This window comes from Lithobates pipiens, unplaced genomic scaffold (genome assembly GCF_037356315.1).
Source record: "Lithobates pipiens isolate NorthernLeopardFrog02 unplaced genomic scaffold, aLitPip1_a1.2 Scaffold_3, whole genome shotgun sequence".
In the NCBI taxonomy this organism is placed as follows: domain Eukaryota; kingdom Metazoa; phylum Chordata; class Amphibia; order Anura; family Ranidae; genus Lithobates; species Lithobates pipiens.
Genome location: NW_027507790.1, coordinates 270,005,043 through 270,025,553, shown reverse-complemented (window position 1 = coordinate 270,025,553; position 20,511 = coordinate 270,005,043). Strand labels below are relative to the sequence as shown.

General features: G+C 44.0%; 1 protein-coding gene across 9 annotated transcripts in view; it reads right to left on the bottom strand.

Annotated features, from left to right (window-relative positions):
• The window catches only part of UNC13B (unc-13 homolog B), a 626,059-nt gene that overhangs the window by 194,142 nt on the left and 411,406 nt on the right, over nucleotides 1–20,511 (bottom strand). For all 9 annotated transcript variants that reach the window (XM_077463165.1, XM_077463167.1, XM_077463166.1 and 6 more), the window contains 2 exons: nucleotides 7,404–7,573; nucleotides 614–729 (listed from right to left, as the gene is read on the bottom strand). In XM_077463165.1, the coding sequence (XP_077319291.1) occupies nucleotides 614–729; nucleotides 7,404–7,573 (286 nt within the window). The remainder of the gene's footprint in view (nucleotides 1–613; nucleotides 730–7,403; nucleotides 7,574–20,511) is intronic.

Below are 20,511 nucleotides of genomic sequence, written 5' to 3'. Positions count from 1 at the left end.
ACCACAGTACTCGCACTATGAGAGGGGTAGGGATGACATTGAGCCATTCAGCCTGCTTTATATGGTGCTGTCCCTCTGGGAACATGCAAATAGGGGGCAAATAGGGGACTGGGGAGGTAAGAAGGATAACTACAAGAGTGTGCTGCTGCTCCTTTATTGCCCAATCAACAGTCTGGGGGGAACATTGGAGGAGCAGAATGATTTTTGACAGCCATTGGGGGGGGGGGGTCTTGAATCTGGAGCATGCATACACCTATAACTGTAAAGTAAGGCTAAGTAATTGACATGCTAAAGCAAGAAGTTCTCTTTTAACATCCATATGAATCTTTGGTGATAATTTGTTTAAAAGAACATAAGAATGGAGGGTAAATTAAAGTGGAATGAAACCTTTCTATCCTTTATAGCCAAGGAAGCTGCCATTTTAGCCACTATTTGATCTCCTGTTGTCACGGTGCTGCATATGTGATCAGTTATGCCACTGACCGTTTTGGATTGACAGATTGACAGTTCGGTGGCAAGCACAAGCAACTGTGACAGTTAACATTTAACGGTGTGTCACGAAACGAACAGTTTTGGGAAATCATTCCAAGCAGACGTAACAAAGGCCACTTACCTCATGGAGACACGTGTACTGGACATGGTACGGGGCCACCTTCTCTTCTCCCTTTATCTCCACACTGATCTGCAAGCGAATGGCACCCGAGACGGCGGACTTGTCAGTTCTTTTCTCTAAGGAGAATAAATACAGGGAGGAATGAAATGTTAAAAATTGGTTTATCAGGTAAAGCCCCCGCAGAACGTTACCAGAAACCATTGGGTTGGAGGAAAAGCTTGAAGAGAAGAAAAATCAGTCAAAAACCATTGTGGGGGAGCGATTTAGCAACTTTGCAACAAAGGTGGTGCCGGCTCTCCCTTGAAAGAAAACTGCAGAAATCTGCCAGGTCTGGCAACTCTAGGGATCAAAATTACATAGCAACAAGGAAACACAGAGAAGTGACGGCAAAAAACAAAACAAAAAAAACCCAAAGTGATCAATTAAAGGGATTGTAAAGTGAATTATTATTTTTTTTTTAAATAACAAACATGTTATAATTACCTCCACTGTGCAGCTCGTTTTGCACAGAGTGGCCCCAAACCTGCTCTTCTGGGGTCCCTCGGCGGCTGTCTCTGCTTCCTCCCGCAGGTGCTTCTCACGTTCATGTGAGCTCCCTCGCATGGTGAGAAGCATCTGCGGGCGCGCTCCCGTGATACAGCCGACGGCAATAGCTGCTCGCTGTATCACACGGCCCCGCCCCCCGGCGCTCTGCGTCAGTGGATGTGATTGACAGCAGCGCGAGCCAATGGCTGCGCTGCTTTCCATTCATCCACTCCAGCCAATCAGCGGCCAGGCTGAACGGTGGAAAGGACATCGGGGGGACGAGCGTGGGACTTTCGAGGGGTGAGGTAAGTAAAACGGGGGGGCTGGGGGCGCAGGCACTGTCAGATGTTTTTTCACCTTAATGCATAGAATGCATTAAGGTGAAAAAACATTTACCTTTACAACCCCTTTAAGTTTGTAAGTCTGTCCCTTTGTTTTTGTTTTATCCGAGTACTGTATAGATCTATATTTGCCCCAAGCATGTTTCAATTCACTTACTGTTGACTGACTTACTACCTCTGCTGCAAGTCTCTTCCAAGCATCAACTACTCTTTCTGTAAAATGATACTTTCTATGGTTAGTTTTGAACGTTCCTCTTAGTGTTTAAGGTCCTGTCCCCATGTTCTTGATCCTGGCTTCATATTAAAAATCCACTCCTCTTGAACGTTTTTCATCCACTTTATGTATTAATAGGTTCCAATCATGTCCCCCATTTCCATTCTTTCCTGAGGAATGGACATATTAAGTTCCCGAAGTCTCTCCAGATAGGTCCTCCTGATGGGGATCACTAAAGATCAGGACCTCCTTTCTCCTGCTGGTGAGCCCTCTAGTGTTATAAAGATCTATATAGAGGAATCAGGACCTCCTTCCTCCTGCTGGTGATATCAAGATCTATGAAGAGGAATCAGGACCTCCTTCCTCCTGCTGGTGATCCCTCCAGTGATATAAAAATCTATAGATAGAAATCAGGATCTCCTTCGTCTTGATGGTGGCCCCTCTAGTAAGAACTAAAGGTCTAAATAGAGGATATACACACTTACCTGTCACATCTGACCTGCACCATTTGAGTAGCTGAAGGAAATACTCTGTACTTGTGGGTATGGAGGATCATGTGACGGTGCTTGGCCAGTCAATGCTGTCACACATCAAGTCTACAGCCCTGTGTCAACTACCATTCTGGCAATTCCGATTATACAGGGCTTTAGTGTGACTCCAAAGGGTCGGGGATCAAAAGACAGGTAAGTGTATGTGTCTGGGGAGGCCAGCAAAAAAGTGAAACGTCTTCACAGTGGATTGAGGTAAATACAAACTATAGAAGGATATGCTTTGTTTATTTTTCATTTCAGGAGGTTTACAACCACTTTATTCTTCCACTGTAGAAATAATCCTACAAAGGATTGAGACGCGGGTACAGTTTGCAGAATGCCCACACATGGGTTTCATTCATTGCCAGGAACACAGGTAAGGTCCAGAATGCTCTGTAACTAGGACCTCTCTGATTGGTTCCCAGCACCGGATTTCAGGATATCATAAAAAGCGCAATCCCAGCATAAAGGGGCGCACATCCAAAGATTAAAAGTTGGCAGTAGATTCGACTTTGGGCATTCAAGGGTTCAGTCTGAAGAATAATAATGTCTGCATAATTACATTTAGTATCTCCTCTAGAGATGAAATAATTCATGAAGCTAAAACATCTCATTAGGAAGTTGTAGAAGCTCATTCCCGATTGCGCACACACGCGGCGTCTGACAGGAGCGGAGGATTCTGGGTGTCTGAGCGCACACGACAACGCCGAGCACGCCCACGTAAAGCTCCCTAATGAGCAGATGAATAGTGCCAGGATGGGGAACGGTTTCTTATTATCGGCTTTGCCGGTGACAGGATGACTCAAACACACGCCGTAGCGTGAGACTCGGCACCCACAATGACAACCAGGAATGTGCTGACAGCGGGTAACTAAAGCAGCACTCCAGGCACGGCAAACCATGCAGCAGTTATTAGGCAATATAGAAAGCTATTCGATGGCTGTGTCTTTTTTTTTTTTTTCCTGGATGCAGCTTTATGGGAGAAATTATAATGAGCTTGGTATATGAAGGGTCTAACTGGCAAAACACGGTTCCCTCCTAACCAACTGATCAGTGTCTCCTAACCTACGCTATCAGCAAAAAAAAAAAAAAAATGATTGGCTGCCATAAAAGAAATACATTCCAATGCTTTATTCTCAAGAGGCAGCAAGTTTTGAGCGTGTCGGGTCTTTAGCAGCAAAGAAAGATACCAGGCAGCCAGCCACTGCACACAATGAAATTCTGGTTCCCGTCACTTCTCTATTTTCTTGGATTAGAATTTGCCATTAGCTGCGGGGAAAAGATTTCAAAGGTGTGGGCACTGCTGCTGCAATTCGTAGATAGACTGCAAATGCACATAACCTGACATTATATAGGTTTGCCAGTCATTTTACCTCCAACTGCTGAGGAAGGCTTAAATGTTCGGGATCTCAATGAAGGGAACCATAACCAGCTTCTTGTATCCCCATAAATATGGTTATTTACCAGCCTCCTAGTTTTCCGATTGAAAACAGTGAGAGATCAGTGCCGATCACTCACTGTGTTCATTCATAAATGATGTTATTTACCAGTAGGGATGAGTTCAGACGTGTTCGCATGGAACATGTGCAGAGCCCGCCAGGAAGTCGGCGCAGCGCTTCGCTAATCACAGGTAGTGAGACATTGCCCCGATGTGCGGCTGCAGAGATCGGGCAATGTCCCATTGCCTGTGATTAGCGCAGCGCTGCACCGACTTCCTGGCGGGCTCATGCGAAAACGCCTGAGCTCATCCGTACTTACCAGCTCCTTCCTTTTTCTGATGGAACACATTTAGAGATCAGTACCGATCACTCACTTTGTTCAGTCATAAGTAATGTTATTTACTAGCTCATAAAAAACAAACAAACAGAATCTTGCGAGCTACCATGTGAAAATCCAAATGATAATTAGAGATGATTAAAGGACAGCTGCTGACATTGATCACGTCCCATATGCTTGTGTCAAAAAGTTTTATACCAATATAATGCTGCGCTATCCAAATGTAATCATATGGTAACCGTACTAAATCATAATATTACTGGCTGCAGTTAAATAGTTGTGGTAAGATAATCTATTAGAAATAAAATATCTCACCACCACTATTTAACTGCAGCCAGTGCTATTACGATTTAGTACGGTTAATGTACGATTACATTTGGATCACACAGCATTATATTGGTATACAAAAATGTACTAGCTCCTGTCTTTTCAGATGGAACACATTTAGAGATCAGTACCGATCACTCACTGTGTTCATTCATAAATAATATTATTTACAGCCCCTTCCTTTTCTGATGGAACACAGTTAGTGATCAGTACCAATCACTCACTTTGTCATTCATAAATAATGTTATTTACACGCTCCTTCCTTTTCTGATGGAACACAGTTAGTGCTCAGTACTGATCACTTGATGTGTTTATTCACAACTGAAAGGGGTTGTAAAGGTATTTTTTTTAAATAACAAACATGTTATACTTAACTCCACTGTGCAGCTCGTTTTGCACAGAGTGGCCCCGAACCTGCTCTTTTGGGGTCCCTTGGTGGCTGTCTCCGCTCCCCCCCCCCGCAAGGACTTCCCGCGTTCATGCGAGCTCCCTCGCATGGTGAGAAGTGCTTGGGGGCGCGCTCCCCTGATACAGCCGGCAGCCATAGCCGCTCACTGTATCACTCGCCCCCGCCCCCTGGCGTGCCGAGTCATTGGACGTGATTGACAGCAGCGCGAGCCAATGGCTGCGCTGCTTTCAATCCATCCACTGTAACCAATCAATTACCAGGCTGATCGTCGAGGAGGATGTCGGGGGCGAGCGCGGGACTTTCGAGGGGTCAGGTAAGTAAAACGGGGGGGGGGGGGGGAGTGTGAGATGTTTTTTCACCTTAATGTATAGAATGCATTAAGGTGAAAACATTTTTACCTTTACAACCCCTCGAAGCATAGTTAACTGTTAACTATGCTTCGGTTTGTGAATGAACAGGGAGGCCATGCAGAGCTCTTCCTGTTCATTCATTCTGTGCAACAGAGGCTGCAGAGATGGGGATTGAAAATGTGTCTTCAATGTCCTTTATTTGTCTCAAAAGAGAGACATCAGGTGTCTGATATTTAATCAAAGCCCCCAAATTTTTACAGTGACATTCATTTTATTATGTTTTTCTAAGTTTTGCTTACTATTTAGTCTTGCCTTGCTTGTTAATTTCTTAGCAAAAAAAAAAAAAGGCATCAAACCCCAATGATCTTTGATCTATCATGTTGTTCAGGGAGATCTCTGCCTCTCAAAGGTTGCCTTGCTCCAAAATGTACTACAAAGGCCAACCTCAGCATTACTCCTCCAAACTAACCCATCCACTCCTTCCCACCACCACCAAAATACAAGTCTCCACAGGCAAACAGCTAAGTTCCAGCAGGAGAGAGAAGTTTGAGCGGAGCACAGGGCTGAGACTGGTGCCGATTGAGACTGCCTAGTGGCACGTTACTGCGTGGAAGGTATAGAAGAAATAGCTTCCAATGGGTTGTGTCTCAATTGTAGGTGATAACCGATGGACTCTGTTGGGGTCCGATAAAGACAATGGAGGCGTTACCGCTGTGAACACTTGGGTGATTGGAGAGGAGCGCTCAATATCCAAAAAAGACGAAGGTCTCACTTGATGAATTTTATAGTTGTTTATTGGAGATAAAAGTAAACAAGAAGAGCCAACGCGTTTTTGGGGAATTGCCTCCCCCTTCTTCAGGGCTGTATTTATTGGAGAATGGTTACATTTGAAGAGGGTTATATTCAATCAGCAGCTCTGCAGTAGCAGTTTGCCGTCTCTGCGCCACCACGCTGGCTACTGAAGTGCTGCTGACCGAATATAACCCTCTAAAAATATAACCCTTCTCAAAGAAATACAGCCCTGAAGAAGGAGGCAATTCCGCCCAAAACGCATTTGGCTCTACTTGTTTACTTTTATGTCCAATAAACTACTACAAGGTTAGCTACTCTTGATATCCAATCGCCCACCCCCCATCATCAGTTTGTGCTCTTATCCTTTCCCTTCCTCCCCCCCCCTTTTCCACCCTCTTTCCCCCAACTCCCCCTTCCCTCTCTTTACCCTCCCCCTTCCCCTTGTCCTGTTCTCTTCTTACCCCCCCTTCTTTCTTTTTTCCTTTTCCTTTCAGTTTTCTCCCCCTTTTCCTGTTCTCTTCTTACCCCCCCTTCTTTCTTTTTTCCCTTTCCTTTCAGTTTTCTCCCCCCTCATTCTGTCTCTTTTTTTCCCTCCCCTTTCCCTCACCCCCTTCCCCAAACCCCCACCCCCTCTCCTTTTCCTTTCTAATTGTTCTATGGTTGAATATGCTCCACTCATACATTGTCATTATTCAATATAGATGCCCGTCACATTTTTGCACGTCCCCCATAGCCGCCATGGGGGAACCCTATTGGTGCTTTTGACTCCGGCTAGGCTTGGGCCCTGGGTAAGTGACACTGCCCCCCCCCCTTTTCTACTACTATTGGTTGTTGAACTTATTGGTGAACTTATTGGTGAACTTATTGGTTGTTGAACTTATTGGTGAACTTATTGGTTGTTGAACTTATTGGTGAACTTATTGGGTGTTGAACTTTTTTCATATATTGTGATATTTGCTGTTTACTGTCATGATGATTGATTACAGATATTCTCCTGACGAAGCGGTAAAACTCAGCGAAACATGTTGAGAACAATGATATCCACGGGGAACCCAGCATATCCTAATCACTACCAGGGGACATGAGTGTTGGCGATATACATGGATTGTTACCATGCATTTTTTTTATAATGTTTTTCAATAAGTGTTTGGATATCCTGTTTTTATAGGTTTTTGCATCAATAAAGAATTGAATATCTTTCCTCAAATCTTGAGTATAAGTTGGTACCGAGATAGTCCTTCAAAATTTCCTCTTTATGGGTGACCCAGTGGGCACCGATCTCCCGGTCTCTTTCCTTCTTATTGGATGATGATGCACCATATTTAGTCTAGAAGTAATCTATACCAACTTTAGCTTCTTAAACTACTATAAAATCCACCAAGTGAGACGACCTTCTTTTTGGATATCGGCTGCTCCTCTACAATCACCCAAGCAGGAGAGAGAAGGATAAGAGAAGAGAGAGAAGGATATAGGGATCTATGGTGACCCAGGCCGAGATATATCAGCATGTATATGATGGAGCTCACCTAGATTATACCAAACATCCATCTCCCCGCTCAGCGTCCGCACTTCAATAATCGTCTGCCCAAGGAAGTCATCCGATTCTCTCTTCAGCCTCTGCTTCACCCGTGACTTAATATCGTCATCCTCGTCCCACACCCGGACCTTGATACGATCCGAAGAGTTATGGCACTCACTGAAAGAGAGAAGAAAAAAAATTCTAACTTGCAAGTTATGTGCAAGATGCAGCTGAGAATAACGATGGGCCTTGGCTGGTGCGTGGACTTCATGCAGAGGGGCATGTGCATGCATTTGCTTGCAGTTAATTTAGAGATAATTTATCTCTATTGTTACTGCAGATGGCACTTAACACCCAATATATTCATAATACAGATAATCATCTCTAAACTGACCCAGGGAGACAATCATAGTTTTGTAGGTGATTACATTGTCTCCTGATACAGCAATGGTGCATAAAGAGTAATGTGTCTGTGAAGACCCTCATATATCCACGTCATGGTATATCTAGTAGTAGATCATTGGTGTTCAACCTGTGGCCCTCCAGCTGTTGCAAAACTACAAGTCCCATCATGCCTCTGCCTTTGGGAGTCATGTTTGGAACTGTCAGTGGCTTGCAATGGCTCATGGGACTTGTAGTTCTGCAACAGCTGGTGGGCCACAGGTTGAGCACCCAAGTAGTAGATGGTCACATTCAACTGGACTGGTTCTGTTATGTTGAAGATGTTTCATAGATTCTCCAAGCCGCTATTTCAGTTCTTATCAGTGATGGGAACAGTATCCACTAATTAATCCAATCATCATAGACTCTGTAGATGTTGATTGTCCAAGGACAGGATGGGTTGCCCACTTTGATGAAAATTGCCTCTTTTCCGGATCTTGCAAACCAGTTGTCATCTCTGTCCACAATAACTAAAAGAGCAACATGGGATTTTTTTGTTTTTAAACTATAATAGGGGTCTCCAAACTTTCTAAACAAAGTGGCAGTTGACTGTCCTTCAGGCTTTAGAGGGGCTGGACTGCAGCCACTAATTCAGTTCTTATCAGTGATGGGAACATAACCCACTAATTAATCCAATCATCATAGACTCTGTAGATGTTGATTGTCCAAGAACAGGATGGGAGATGTGGAAGTTCTGGAACCACCCAGGTCTTTTTTTTCCTGAAGTGTACCAAAATTAAAGCCTACTATATCCGGGTTTTGTCTAATGGATGCAGCCAAGGGTTCAATAACCAGTGCAAATAACAGTGGCGACAACGGACAACATCTGTCGGGTGCCCCTACTAAGGGGAAACATTGGAGTAATAGGCTCCCGGATGGCTGCCACTGGATGGTTATACAACAATTTAACCCAGGAGGTAAATACAGGGCCAAAGTCAAATCTGTAGAGAGCAGCCCAAAGAAACGACCACTCCACACTGTCAAAGGCCTTGGCGACATCCAAAGACAGTAGAGCCCTAGTGCCCACATTGTCAGCCTTAGCCTGTATATTATGAAACAGCCGATGAAGATTAACAGTGGTGGACCTCTGTAATAGCCTCCCGGGTGGCTGGCACTGGATGGTTATACAACAATTTAACCCAGGAGGTAAATACAGGGCCAAAGTAAAATCTGTAGAGAGCAGCCCAAAGAAACGACCACTCCACACTCTCAAAGGCCTTGGTGGCATCTAAAGACAGTAGAGCCCTAGTGCCCACATTGTCAGCCTTAGCCTGTATATTAAGAAACAGCCGATGAAGATTAAAAGTGGTGGACTTTTGGGGCATAAAACCGGATTGACCTGGGTGTATAATTGTGGGGATAACCTTATTTAAGCGCAGGGCCAAGATTTTAATGCCACTTTGAAGCAAGGAGATTGGCCTATAAGATCCTGCGTCTGTAGAGTCCTTTCCAGGTTTTAACAGGAGTATGATATTAGCTTTTGTCATGGAGTATGGTAAAGTTACCTACTGCTTAGCATAATCAAGTACTTTTAACAACATCGGTAGTAGCTTTTCACCATATTGTTTTTACACCTCCACTGGCAACCCAGTGCCTTACAGATAGGGAATGCAGCAGTTGCCCCCTGCAGCTCCTCCAGAGTTATTGGTTAATAAGCATTTCCTGATTCTGCTCAAGCAGTTGCGGTAAGGGGATACTATAGTAGGACATTACATCCTCAGACACATAGGTCCATTTAACCACTAACCTTAGGCTAGGTTCACACTTGAGGGTCGATAATGCTTGCAAAATTGTGCTGCTGCATGAGGATGCCATAAATTCTTAATAGTACCCCATGCATCAGCCAACGTGACATGTTTTCGGGTGCGCAAAACTGCAAGGTGCCGCAGAGCCATGTGGTTCCATGTGGCTGCCTTTAAAAAAAAAAAAAATGCCTGGGGATGTCTTTTCCTGCACTTCTCATACCTACAACAGCCCATTCACATGAATTGGGTGCTGTGCCTGCACAAACGCATGCCACGTGACACACAATTGTTAACCTACACAAATGCGGTCTAACACAGCCGATCCTTTGAAAAGCGATCCACCTCCTTATTGCCTGTTTTAACCCACAAAATGCAGTACCACTGCACCCCAATCTCATGCATTGCTGTGGTTGCAGAGTAGTCATGGCATGACCCCATTCTCTTGAATGGGCCGCTTTGAACGGCAGTAGCGGCTGTTGAATGCAACATGCCAATTCTGCCACGGCCTTATCTTGTAGTGTCTAATCAGATTCTACTCTTTAAAGGGTTATTACTTTTTTTTTTATTAAAACAACAGTTGTAAATACAGGTATATAAGGCCTTCGTACTTCGTATGTAAACTCCCCATCTTTTTTTTTATTTTATTTTTTATTTTGCAGGAAGAGAAGGCATAAATCCCACTGATTTTTTATGGCAGTTTAGGCAGGAGTAAAGAAGGGTTAAAAGCTTTATCAGGATTTTTTCCATTCTATGTTCCCTTCTTCTCGCTTCCTGCTGAGTTGTAAAAAAAAAAAAAAGAATTGAAAAAGTTTCAGTTGGAGTTCCAGGTTAAAAAATAGACATAGAGGTCTTGTACAGGCATGCCGACATCCGACCGCGGCGCCCCAGCAGACCCCGAGCTTCTATCACCAGCATGCAATCACTTTGGATACTAATAGCTGGCGATTCCGACAGCGGCGGGTGATCAGACGCCGTTTTCATCGCCTGGTCCGGGGGGGGGGGGGGGGGGGGATTTCACTTCTAAGCCGGTGGAATCACGCAGATACAGAAATAAGATATGCTAATGGAATTCCCAAATGATAAACAAGCAACAACAACTTCTTACACAAGCCGTTCTTTCAACTCATGTTTAGAGAACTGTCAGATATTACAAGATTACAGAGTTTAAAAAAAAGAAAAAAAGACCAGAAAACATTCAGTACGTTAGCGTAGAGTCAATCGGGATTATGATTTCCAGGCACTTCTCAGCGCTGTCAGGTCTTTAGGATCCGAATGAGATAGGAGGGACCTGCACCACAGGGGTTATGCTCTAATACAGAACAAGAGGTATAAGGGTTCTGTGCTGCAGAGCTTTCACTCTAGTAGAGAACAAAAGGTATGAAAGTTCCATACCTTAAAGTTAACCCTCTAATAGAGAACAGGAGGTATAAGGGTCCTGTACTGCAGAGCTTACACTCTACTAGAGAACAAGAGGTATGAAAGTTCTATACCATAAAGTTTACCCTCTAATAGAGAACAGGGAGTATAAGGGTAGTGTACTGCAGAGATTACACTCTACTAGAGAACAAGAGGTATGTTGTAAGGCAACATGTTTTATTTAGTTCATGATACAAGAGGCATTTGAAATATGAACAATGGCTATACCAGATCTTCGCATTCTTGGGGGCTGTCTGGGATGTAACAAATTGCACATCAAAGCTTTGTAGCATATCAGAATATTCAGAGATCAGGCCTCCATCAAGGCTGAACAAACGCTTGGCTCCGGACCGTCTGGTGTGATCAAAGAGGGCCATGGTGGCCAGGATAATTGATGATGGTGGGTTACAAAGATTAAAAGACCAACAGGCTTTGAAAATTGACCCGTGATACAAAGGTATATATTCATGATACATGGACAATGCTGCCCCTAGAGGCCAATACAGCAGGATGGACAGTAATATAATGTTTTGAGGAGGACTGCCCCATAAATACTGTGATTCATCAAAAGTCTAGATGGGATGGCAATGGGGTTGGGTCTGGATGGTGTATGATTGAAGTATAAAAGGGCTGAACGAGACAGAGAGCTCTCTATCTACCATTTTTGAGCCTCATGGCTCTCTCTTCTACCATTTCGAGCCCAGCTGAGGATACCGTATCTATAGGATAGCCTTGATAAGTATCTTTGATGTTCTTGTGTTATATGCTTTGTAATGTCTTCCTTTAGTGTTTTCATGTTAGCATTTTACTATTTTCTTGGGAAATAAATAAGGCATTGTTTTATTAAGCAGTGTTTTTTTTTAACCTTATATTATTGTGCTATCAACAGTACCTATCAGCGTTTTAATAGACTAATTAAAGGAGTAGACAAATTAATACATTTATGGAAAAAAGGGAATCTATGACCACCTTCGGAGGATAATGTTTCGTTTAGAATTTATTCCAATTGTAGCTTTTATTTCAAGGTATGAAAGTTCTATACCATAAAGTTTACCCTCTGATAGAGAATGGGAGGTATAAGGGTCCTGTACTGCAGAGCTTACACTCTACTAAAGAACAAGAGGTATGAAAGTTCTATACCATAAAGTTTACCCTCTAATAGAGAACAGGAGGTGTGGGGGTCCTGTATTGCAGGGTTTACACTCCAATCAGGAACAAGAGGTTTAAGGGATCTGCACCACAGGGGTTATGCTCTAATACAGAATAAGGGGTATAGGGGGTCCTTACACTCTAATAGTGAACAGGAGGGACTTGCACCACATATTTTATACTCCAATGCCCCATACACACTATCAGACTATCAGAATTTGGACCTGAAACAGACCAAAAGACGCACCGGACTCCTATGCAATTCGCACCGGAGCCACTCTGGAGATGTGCGAACCGGCTCCATAGAAAGCCGGTCAACAATCTCCTGCTATGCAAATTGGATGTGGGGGAAAATCCGCATCCAATTCACAATAGTGTGAACCCAGCCTGAAAGTGATTTCTCAACAAAACAAAGCATGGATAGATGGAGCTTAGTTTGATTATTAATAATTAATTAAACAGTGTTTTTGGTTTGTGGTGCTCAGATGCAGTGAAGATTTGCTTTAATAAAAACAAAACAAAAAAAAACAACATATTTATCGACGTATAACACGCACATTCACTTTAAGAGGGAATTTTCAAGAATAAAATGTAAATTTTAAATAGGGAACTTTGAAGCAAAATAAAAAGAAACTGTGCCCATCTGCAGCCTCATCAGTCCACATCAATGCAACCTGATCAATGCCCATCTGCAGCCTCACCATTGCCATCAATTCAGCTGCCTCACCATTGCCATCAGTGCAGCATCCTTACCATTGCCATCAGTGCAGCAGCCTCACCATTGCCATCAGTGCAGCAGCTTCACCATTGTCATCAGTGCAGCAGCCTCACCATTGCCATCAGTGCAGCAGCCTCACCATTGCCATCAGTGTAGCAGCCTCACCACTGCCACCAATGCAGCAGCCTCACCATTGCCATTAATGCAGCAGCCTCACTATTGCCATCCATGCAGCAGCCTCACCATTGCCATCAATGCAGCAGCCTCACCATTGCCATCAATGCAGCAGCCTCACCACTGCCATCAATGCAGCAGCCTCACCATTGCCATTAATGCAGCAGCCTCACCATTGCCATCAATGCAGCAGCCTCACCACTGCCATCAGTGCAGCAGCCTCACCACTGCCATCAGTGCAGCAGCCTCACCTCTGCCATCAGTGCAGCAGCCTCACCACTGCCATTAATGCAGCAGCCTCACCATTGCCATTAATGCAGCAGCCTCACCATTGCCATTAATGCAGCAGCCTCACCATTGCCATCAATGCAGCAGCCTCACCACTGCCATCAATGCAGCAGCCTCACCACTGCCATCAATGCAGCAGCCTCACCACTGCCATCAGTGCAGGCTAGAGGGGACAGAGGGGGGAGCGGGGCGAGCGCCGACAATAATAGTAATAGGAATAAAAGTGACCCAAATTTTTATTTTTTTTATAAAAACAGGGAAAAAAAATAATAAAATCAAGTAAAATTAAAAAATTAAAAGCGCCCCATCCCGACGAGCTCACGCGCAGAAGCGAACGCTTATGAAAACGGTGGTCAAACCACACATGTGAGGTATCGCCGCGATCGGTAGAGCGAGAGAAATAATTCTAACCCTAGACCTCCTCTGTAACTCAAAACTTGCAACCTGTAGAATTTTTTAAACGTCGCCTATGGAGATTTTTAAGGGTAAAAGTTTGACGCCATTCCACAAGCGGGCGCACTTTTGAAGCGTGACATGTTGGGTATCAATTTACTCGGCGTAACATTATCTTTCATAATATCAAAATAAATTGGGCTAACTTTATTGTTATCTTATTTTTCTATTCAAAAAAGTGAATTCCTTCCAAAAAAAAAGTGTGCTTGTAAGCCCTTGTACACACGGTCGGATATTCTGACAACCAAATCCGTTGGATTTTGTCCGAAACTGTTGCATACACACGGTCAGACAAAGTTGTCGGAAAATCCGATCGTTCAGAACGCGATGACGTAATTTCGTTATGATGGGACTACGTTCAGGCTAGTAGCCAATAGCTTTGGTCTAGGAATTTGATCTGAGCATGCGTGGCACTTTGTCCGATTGGAATTCTCTACACACAATCGGACAAAGTCCGATCGGATCATGAAAGTTTTATAGCCCAGCTGGATAACTTTCGTTATGATGGGACTACGTTCAGGCTAGTAGCCAATAGCTTTGGTCTAGGAATTTGATCTGAGCATGCGTGGCACTTTGTCCAATCGGATCATGTTGTCGGAAAATTTTATAGCCCAGATGGAAAACTTGGTCCATCGGATACTCCGACGGAAACAGTCCGATGTAGCCCATACACGGTCGGATTATCCGACAACACGGTCCGATCAGACATTGTCCATCGGAATATCCGACCGTGTGTACCAGGGCTAAGACCGCTGTGCAAATACGGTGTGAAAAAAAGTATTGCAATGACATTTTATTCTCTAGGGTGTTAGAAAAAAAAAAACAATATATAATATTTGAGGGTTTTAAAGCGGAGGTCCACCCTAAAGTGGAGCTTCCGCTCATTGGAACCCTCCCCCCCTCCGGCGCCACAATTGGCACCTTCCAGGGGGGAGGGGGGTGCAGGTACCTGTACAGTACAGGTATCTGCACCCACTTCCGGCGTAGATTCTGCAGAAGCTACGCTCCTTTCCGCAGAATCTACACCCCTTTCCGAAGGTCCCCCGCTGTCTGCTGGGAAACACACAGATCCCAGAGACAGCGGGGACCATCCTTATTGCGCAGCGCGACTCGCGCATGCGCAGAAGGGAACCGGGAAATGAAGCCGCAAGGCTCCACTTCCTGATTCCCATACCCAAGATGGCGGCGGCAGCACCCGAGAGACGATCGAGAGATCGGCTTCGGGTGCCGACATCGCGGGCGTGCTGGGCAGGTAAGTGGCACTATTTTAAAAGTCAGCAGCTGCAGTATTTGTAGCTGCTGGCTTTTTTTTTTTTTTTTTTTAAACGGCGGACTCCCGCTAATTTTCTAGCAAAAGAAAACAGTTTTAAACTTGAAAACACCAAAATCTCAAAACGAGGCTAGGTTAAGGTACAAATTGTAGGCACCCGCTGCAATGGGAATCCCTATGGGTAAATTACTTTCAAAAAGGACACAGACACTGCAACTTTCCTCATTAGAACGCTGAAAATGCATCAGCTGATAATATTGAACCGAGACACTGCCATTCAGAAATCAGCATTCCAAGGACATAGTTGAACATGCAGCTTTTTCTAGAAATGGATCCTTGCAGGGAATCGCACATTGCCTCCATTAAAAAAAATAAAATAAATGTATGCAACAGAGACCCTTGTTTTTATTATAAGGAAGAAAAGAATTCAGCTCCCTTTGTTGGCTGGCAGGGCGGAACGCAAGGGAATTTTCTATCACGCGGTGAGTCATCTTGCCTACATTCCTCGCTAGGTACAAAGTGATGGAGCTGCTTGTCAAAGTCTTTTTTTTCCCAGGCTGGTGCGGGTCCTCGCCGTCAGATCGCTATCCCCTTCCCACGATAACTCCACGCCGTGTTGCTGAGCAACAGAACTAAAGCGATAAGAGCGAAGGAGTCAGGTGTGACTCTCCGGAGAGACCGCGCCATTTACATCTCCCATTAATCACCTCCCAATCACCAAAAGTGACACACTCAACGAGCCGTTCATTAAAGACGGGAAGGACCACGACCTTGTTTTGTTCCCCGGATTTAGGAGCGCACCTGTCAGGGTGACGCATTCGTTCGGAAAAAAGGGCACTCCAAAAAGTTGACATTAATCTTCTCGGCTCTGAAGAGTTTCAAAGATCAAGTGGATGAGAAAAGCGCAATTTGGGTAATGGAAGAGCATTTAAGTGGAGACATCTTTTTCTGGAGGACTTTAAGACCCGACAAAACGATTTTGAATAAAATACATTTACCAGGCAGCCAAAATTACCGATCATCATGGCACTGAATTGTAAGAACTGATCCCGGCAAAGGCAAATCTTCTTCTGGTATCGGGGACTAGCCTGGGGGTTGGGTTGGGTAAGTGAGAGGGTCATGATTTTGGAAGGTGGTGTCTACATGCACTCACTTCAGCGTCGGATGCACATTATTGCTTTTGTTGAGCCTACTAATGGTGACAATGGTGGTGCATGTGTGTGTAATGGGTTTCAGCATGGTCCTTGTAATTCCCACTATGTGACAACATGATGACTTGGCAGAACAAAAGAGAGATAGCTGTCACCCCATAACAGGAGTGTCTGAAAAAGAGACCTTCAAGGCAGGATCACCAGGTATCATTTTAAAGTAAGCTGCAGATCTGATAGGACTGAAAATATTTGGAATTACATGAATATCGTTCGGAGTGTGGCGGCACAGTGGTAGAGTGGATAGCACTCTCACGTAGCAGTAAAAAGGGTCGCTGGTTCGAAACCCAACCACGACACTACCTGCCTGGAGTTTGCATGTTCTCCCTGTGCCTGCGTAGGTTTCCTCCCACACTCCAAAGACATGCAGGTAGGTTAATTGGCTTCTGTCCAAAATTGACCCTAGTATATGAATGGGGACCTTGGACTCTGGGCTCCTTGAGGGTAGGGACTGATGTGAGTGTATAATGTACAGGGATAGGGACAATTGTAGACACTCACTCAGGTTGAACTGGATGGACTGGTGTCTTTATTCAAACTTACAATGTAACTATATAATATGAAACAGCTTATACGCAATTTCAGTTATTTGGTCTAAATGTACTTTACGTGTTGTGGTTCAGGTTTAGCAGTTAAGTTTTAAGTTATAATTTCTCGTCTAGGGTTCCTTCAAAAGTTGCTAAGGGTTCATTGGTCAATGAGCAATTTTTGCCTCTGAAATAAGTAACCACCGACACCAATTATCTTTTTAGCTAACTGCAAGGGCATTCATCCCACTCACTGACCACCAATAAAAGGGCCATGATTCCCACTGACCACCAATGTAAGGGGCATTCTTTCTTATGGCCACCAAGGTAAGTGCCATTCTTCCCACCAATATAAGGATCAGTCTTCTCTATGACCACCAATGTAAGGGACATTCTTCTCACTGACTTCCAATTTAAGGAGCATTCTTCCAACTGACCACCTATATAAGGGACATTCTTCCCAATGACCTCAAATGTAAGGTGCATTCTTCCCACGGACCACCAATACAACAGCTCTTCTAACCTCTGACTACTAGTTTGAGGGGGTCCTCATCTTATATATGGAGCATTCTTCCCACTGATCACCAATGTAAGGAGCATTCTTCCCACTGATCACCAATGTAAGGAGCATTCTTCCCACTGATCACCAATGTAAGGAACATTCTTCCCACTGATCACCAATGTAAGGAGCATTCTTCCCACTGATCACCAATGTAAGGAGCATTCTTCTCACTGATCACCAATGTAAGGAACATTCTTCCCACTGATCACCAATGTAAGGAGCATTCTTCCCACTGATCACCAATGTAAGGAGCATTCTTCCCACTGATCACCAATGTAAGGAGCATTCTTCTCACTGATCACCAATGTAAGGAACATTCTTCCCACTGATCACCAATGTAAGGAGCATTCTTCCCACTGATCACCAATGTAAGGAGCATTCTTCCCACTGATCACCAATGTAAGGAGCATTCTTCCCACTGATCACCAATGTAAGGAGCATTCTTCTCACTGATCACCAATGTAAGGAACATTCTTCCCACTGATCACCAATGTAAGGAGCATTCTTCTCACTGACCACCAATGTAAGGAGCATTCTTCCCACTGATCACCAATGTAAGGAACATTCTTCCCACTGATCACCAATGTAAGGAGCATTCTTCCCACTGATCACCAATGTAAGGAGCATTCTTCCCACTGATCACCAATGTAAGGAGCATTCTTCTCACTGATCACCAATGTAAGGAGCCTTCTTCTCACTGACCCCCAATGTAAGGAGTATGCCTTCCACTGACCATCAACGTAAGGGGCATTCTTCCCAATGACTACCAATATAAGGGCATTCTTCCCACTGACCAAGAGTATAAAGGAGCATTCTATTCATTGACCTTCCATAAATGGAGCATTCTTCTCACTGACCACCAATATTAGGGACATTCTTCCCAATGACCTCAAATGTGAGGTGCATTCTTCCCACGGACCACCAATACAACAGCTCTTCTACCTCTGACTACTAGTTTGAGGGGGTCCTCATCTTATGTAAGGAGCATTCTTCCCACTGATCACCAATGTAAGGAGCATTCTTCCCACTGATCACCAATGTAAGGAACATTCTTCCCACTGATCACCAATGTAAGGAGCATTCTTCCCACTGATCACCAATGTAAGGAACATTCTTCCCACTGATCACCAATGTAAGGAACATTCTTCCCACTGATCACCAATGTAAGGAGCATTCTTCCCACTGATCACCAATGTAAGGAACATTCTTCCCACTGATCACCAATGTAAGGAACATTCTTCCCACTGATCACCAATGTAAGGAGCATTCTTCCCACTGATCACCAATGTAAGGAACATTCTTCCCACTGATCACCAATGTAAGGAACATTCTTCCCACTGATCACCAATGTAAGGAACATTCTTTTCACTGATCACCAATGTAAGGAACATTCTTCCCACTGATCACCAATGTAAGGAGCATTCTTCCCACTGATCACCAATGTAAGGAACATTCTTTTCACTGATCACCAATGTAAGGAGCATTCTTCCCACTGATCACCAATGTAAGGAGCATTCTTCCCACTGATCACCAATGTAAGGAACATTCTTCCCACTGATCACCAATGTAAGGAGCATTCTTCCCACTGATCACCAATGTAAGGAACATTCTTCCCACTGATCACCAATGTAAGGAGCATTCTTCCCACTGATCACCAATGTAAGGAGCATTCTTCCCACTGATCACCAATGTAAGGAGCATTCTTCCCACTGATCACCAATGTAAGGAACATTCTTTTCACTGATCACCAATGTAAGGAGCATTCTTCCCACTGATCACCAATGTAAGGAGCATTCTTCCCACTGATCACCAATGTAAGGAACATTCTTCTCACTGATCACCAATGTAAGGAACATTCTTCCCACTGATCACCAATGTAAGGAGCATTCTTCCCACTGATCACCAATGTAAGGAGCATTCTTCCCATGGACCACCATTGTATTTATTTTCCAATAAATACCAATGCATTTAATTATTATTTATTTCGTTTTTTTTTAGCAATTATTATAAATGTTTTCATTATTATTACTACTGAAAATAATCTAGTAACATACAGAAGCCCCAAGTGCCAAAATGCAAACGCTTTTTCACTGTTACTATAAATGCAACTTACTGCTTATTTCAATATCTACAACTTACTGTTTACACTAAATGTTTGTAGTCAAAGTCAAAAGTTTTTTGTAGAATTCACCTCCGTAACATTTCTAAAATTCGCCCCTTTATAACAAATGAAACCACCAACTCCTCATTCACTCCCTCGTTATCTCTCGCCTTGACTATTGCAACTCCCTTCTCATTGGCCTGCCTCTCCATAGGTTATCCTCTCTTCAGTCTATCATGAATGCTGCTGCCAGACTTATCCACCTTACCAACCGCTCAGTGTCTGCCAACCCTCTCCTCCAATCCCTACACTGGCTCCCAATCGCCAATACTAATCACAACATACAAAGCCAATCACAACTCTGCCCCGTGCTACATCACCAATCTTATGTCCAAATATCACCCAAATCGCCCCCTCCGCTCTTCTCAAGACCTCCTACTCTCAAGCTCTCTCGTCTCCTCCTCCCATGCTCATCTCCGGGATTTCTCCAGAGCCTCTCCAATCCTATGGAACTCACTACCTCCACTGGTTCGGCTATCCCCTACTCTTGCTACCTTCAGGCTATCCCTGAAAACTCATCTCTTCAGGAAAGTCTATCATGTCGCCGACTAATCTTCTACCACTTCCATCACCTCATTCCCCACAGTTGGAACCTTTTGTACCACCTGCCCCACCCTATTAGATTGTAAGCTCTTCTGAGCAGGGCCCTCTTAATCCTCTTGTATTGCATTCATAACTGTATTGTCTCCTTTTTATATTGTAAAGCACAGCGTAAACTGTTGGCGCTATATAAATCCTGTATATACTATATCCTGTATAATACACTAACATACCATGAGCTTTATAATAACTATTAGCAGGGGTTCTCTACCTCCTATCCTAATATTGGACAATAAAACATCTGCCTTGACACATTCCATAATGACGGGATGAAGGTGTTGGTGCTCCCTGTGTGGATATAAATGCCGAGCTATATTCGTGACACTCAGAGCTAAAGGAGTGGCTTGGTCAAACTACAAAAAAAATCTTCAACATTACAGAACAAGTTCAGTTGAATGTGACC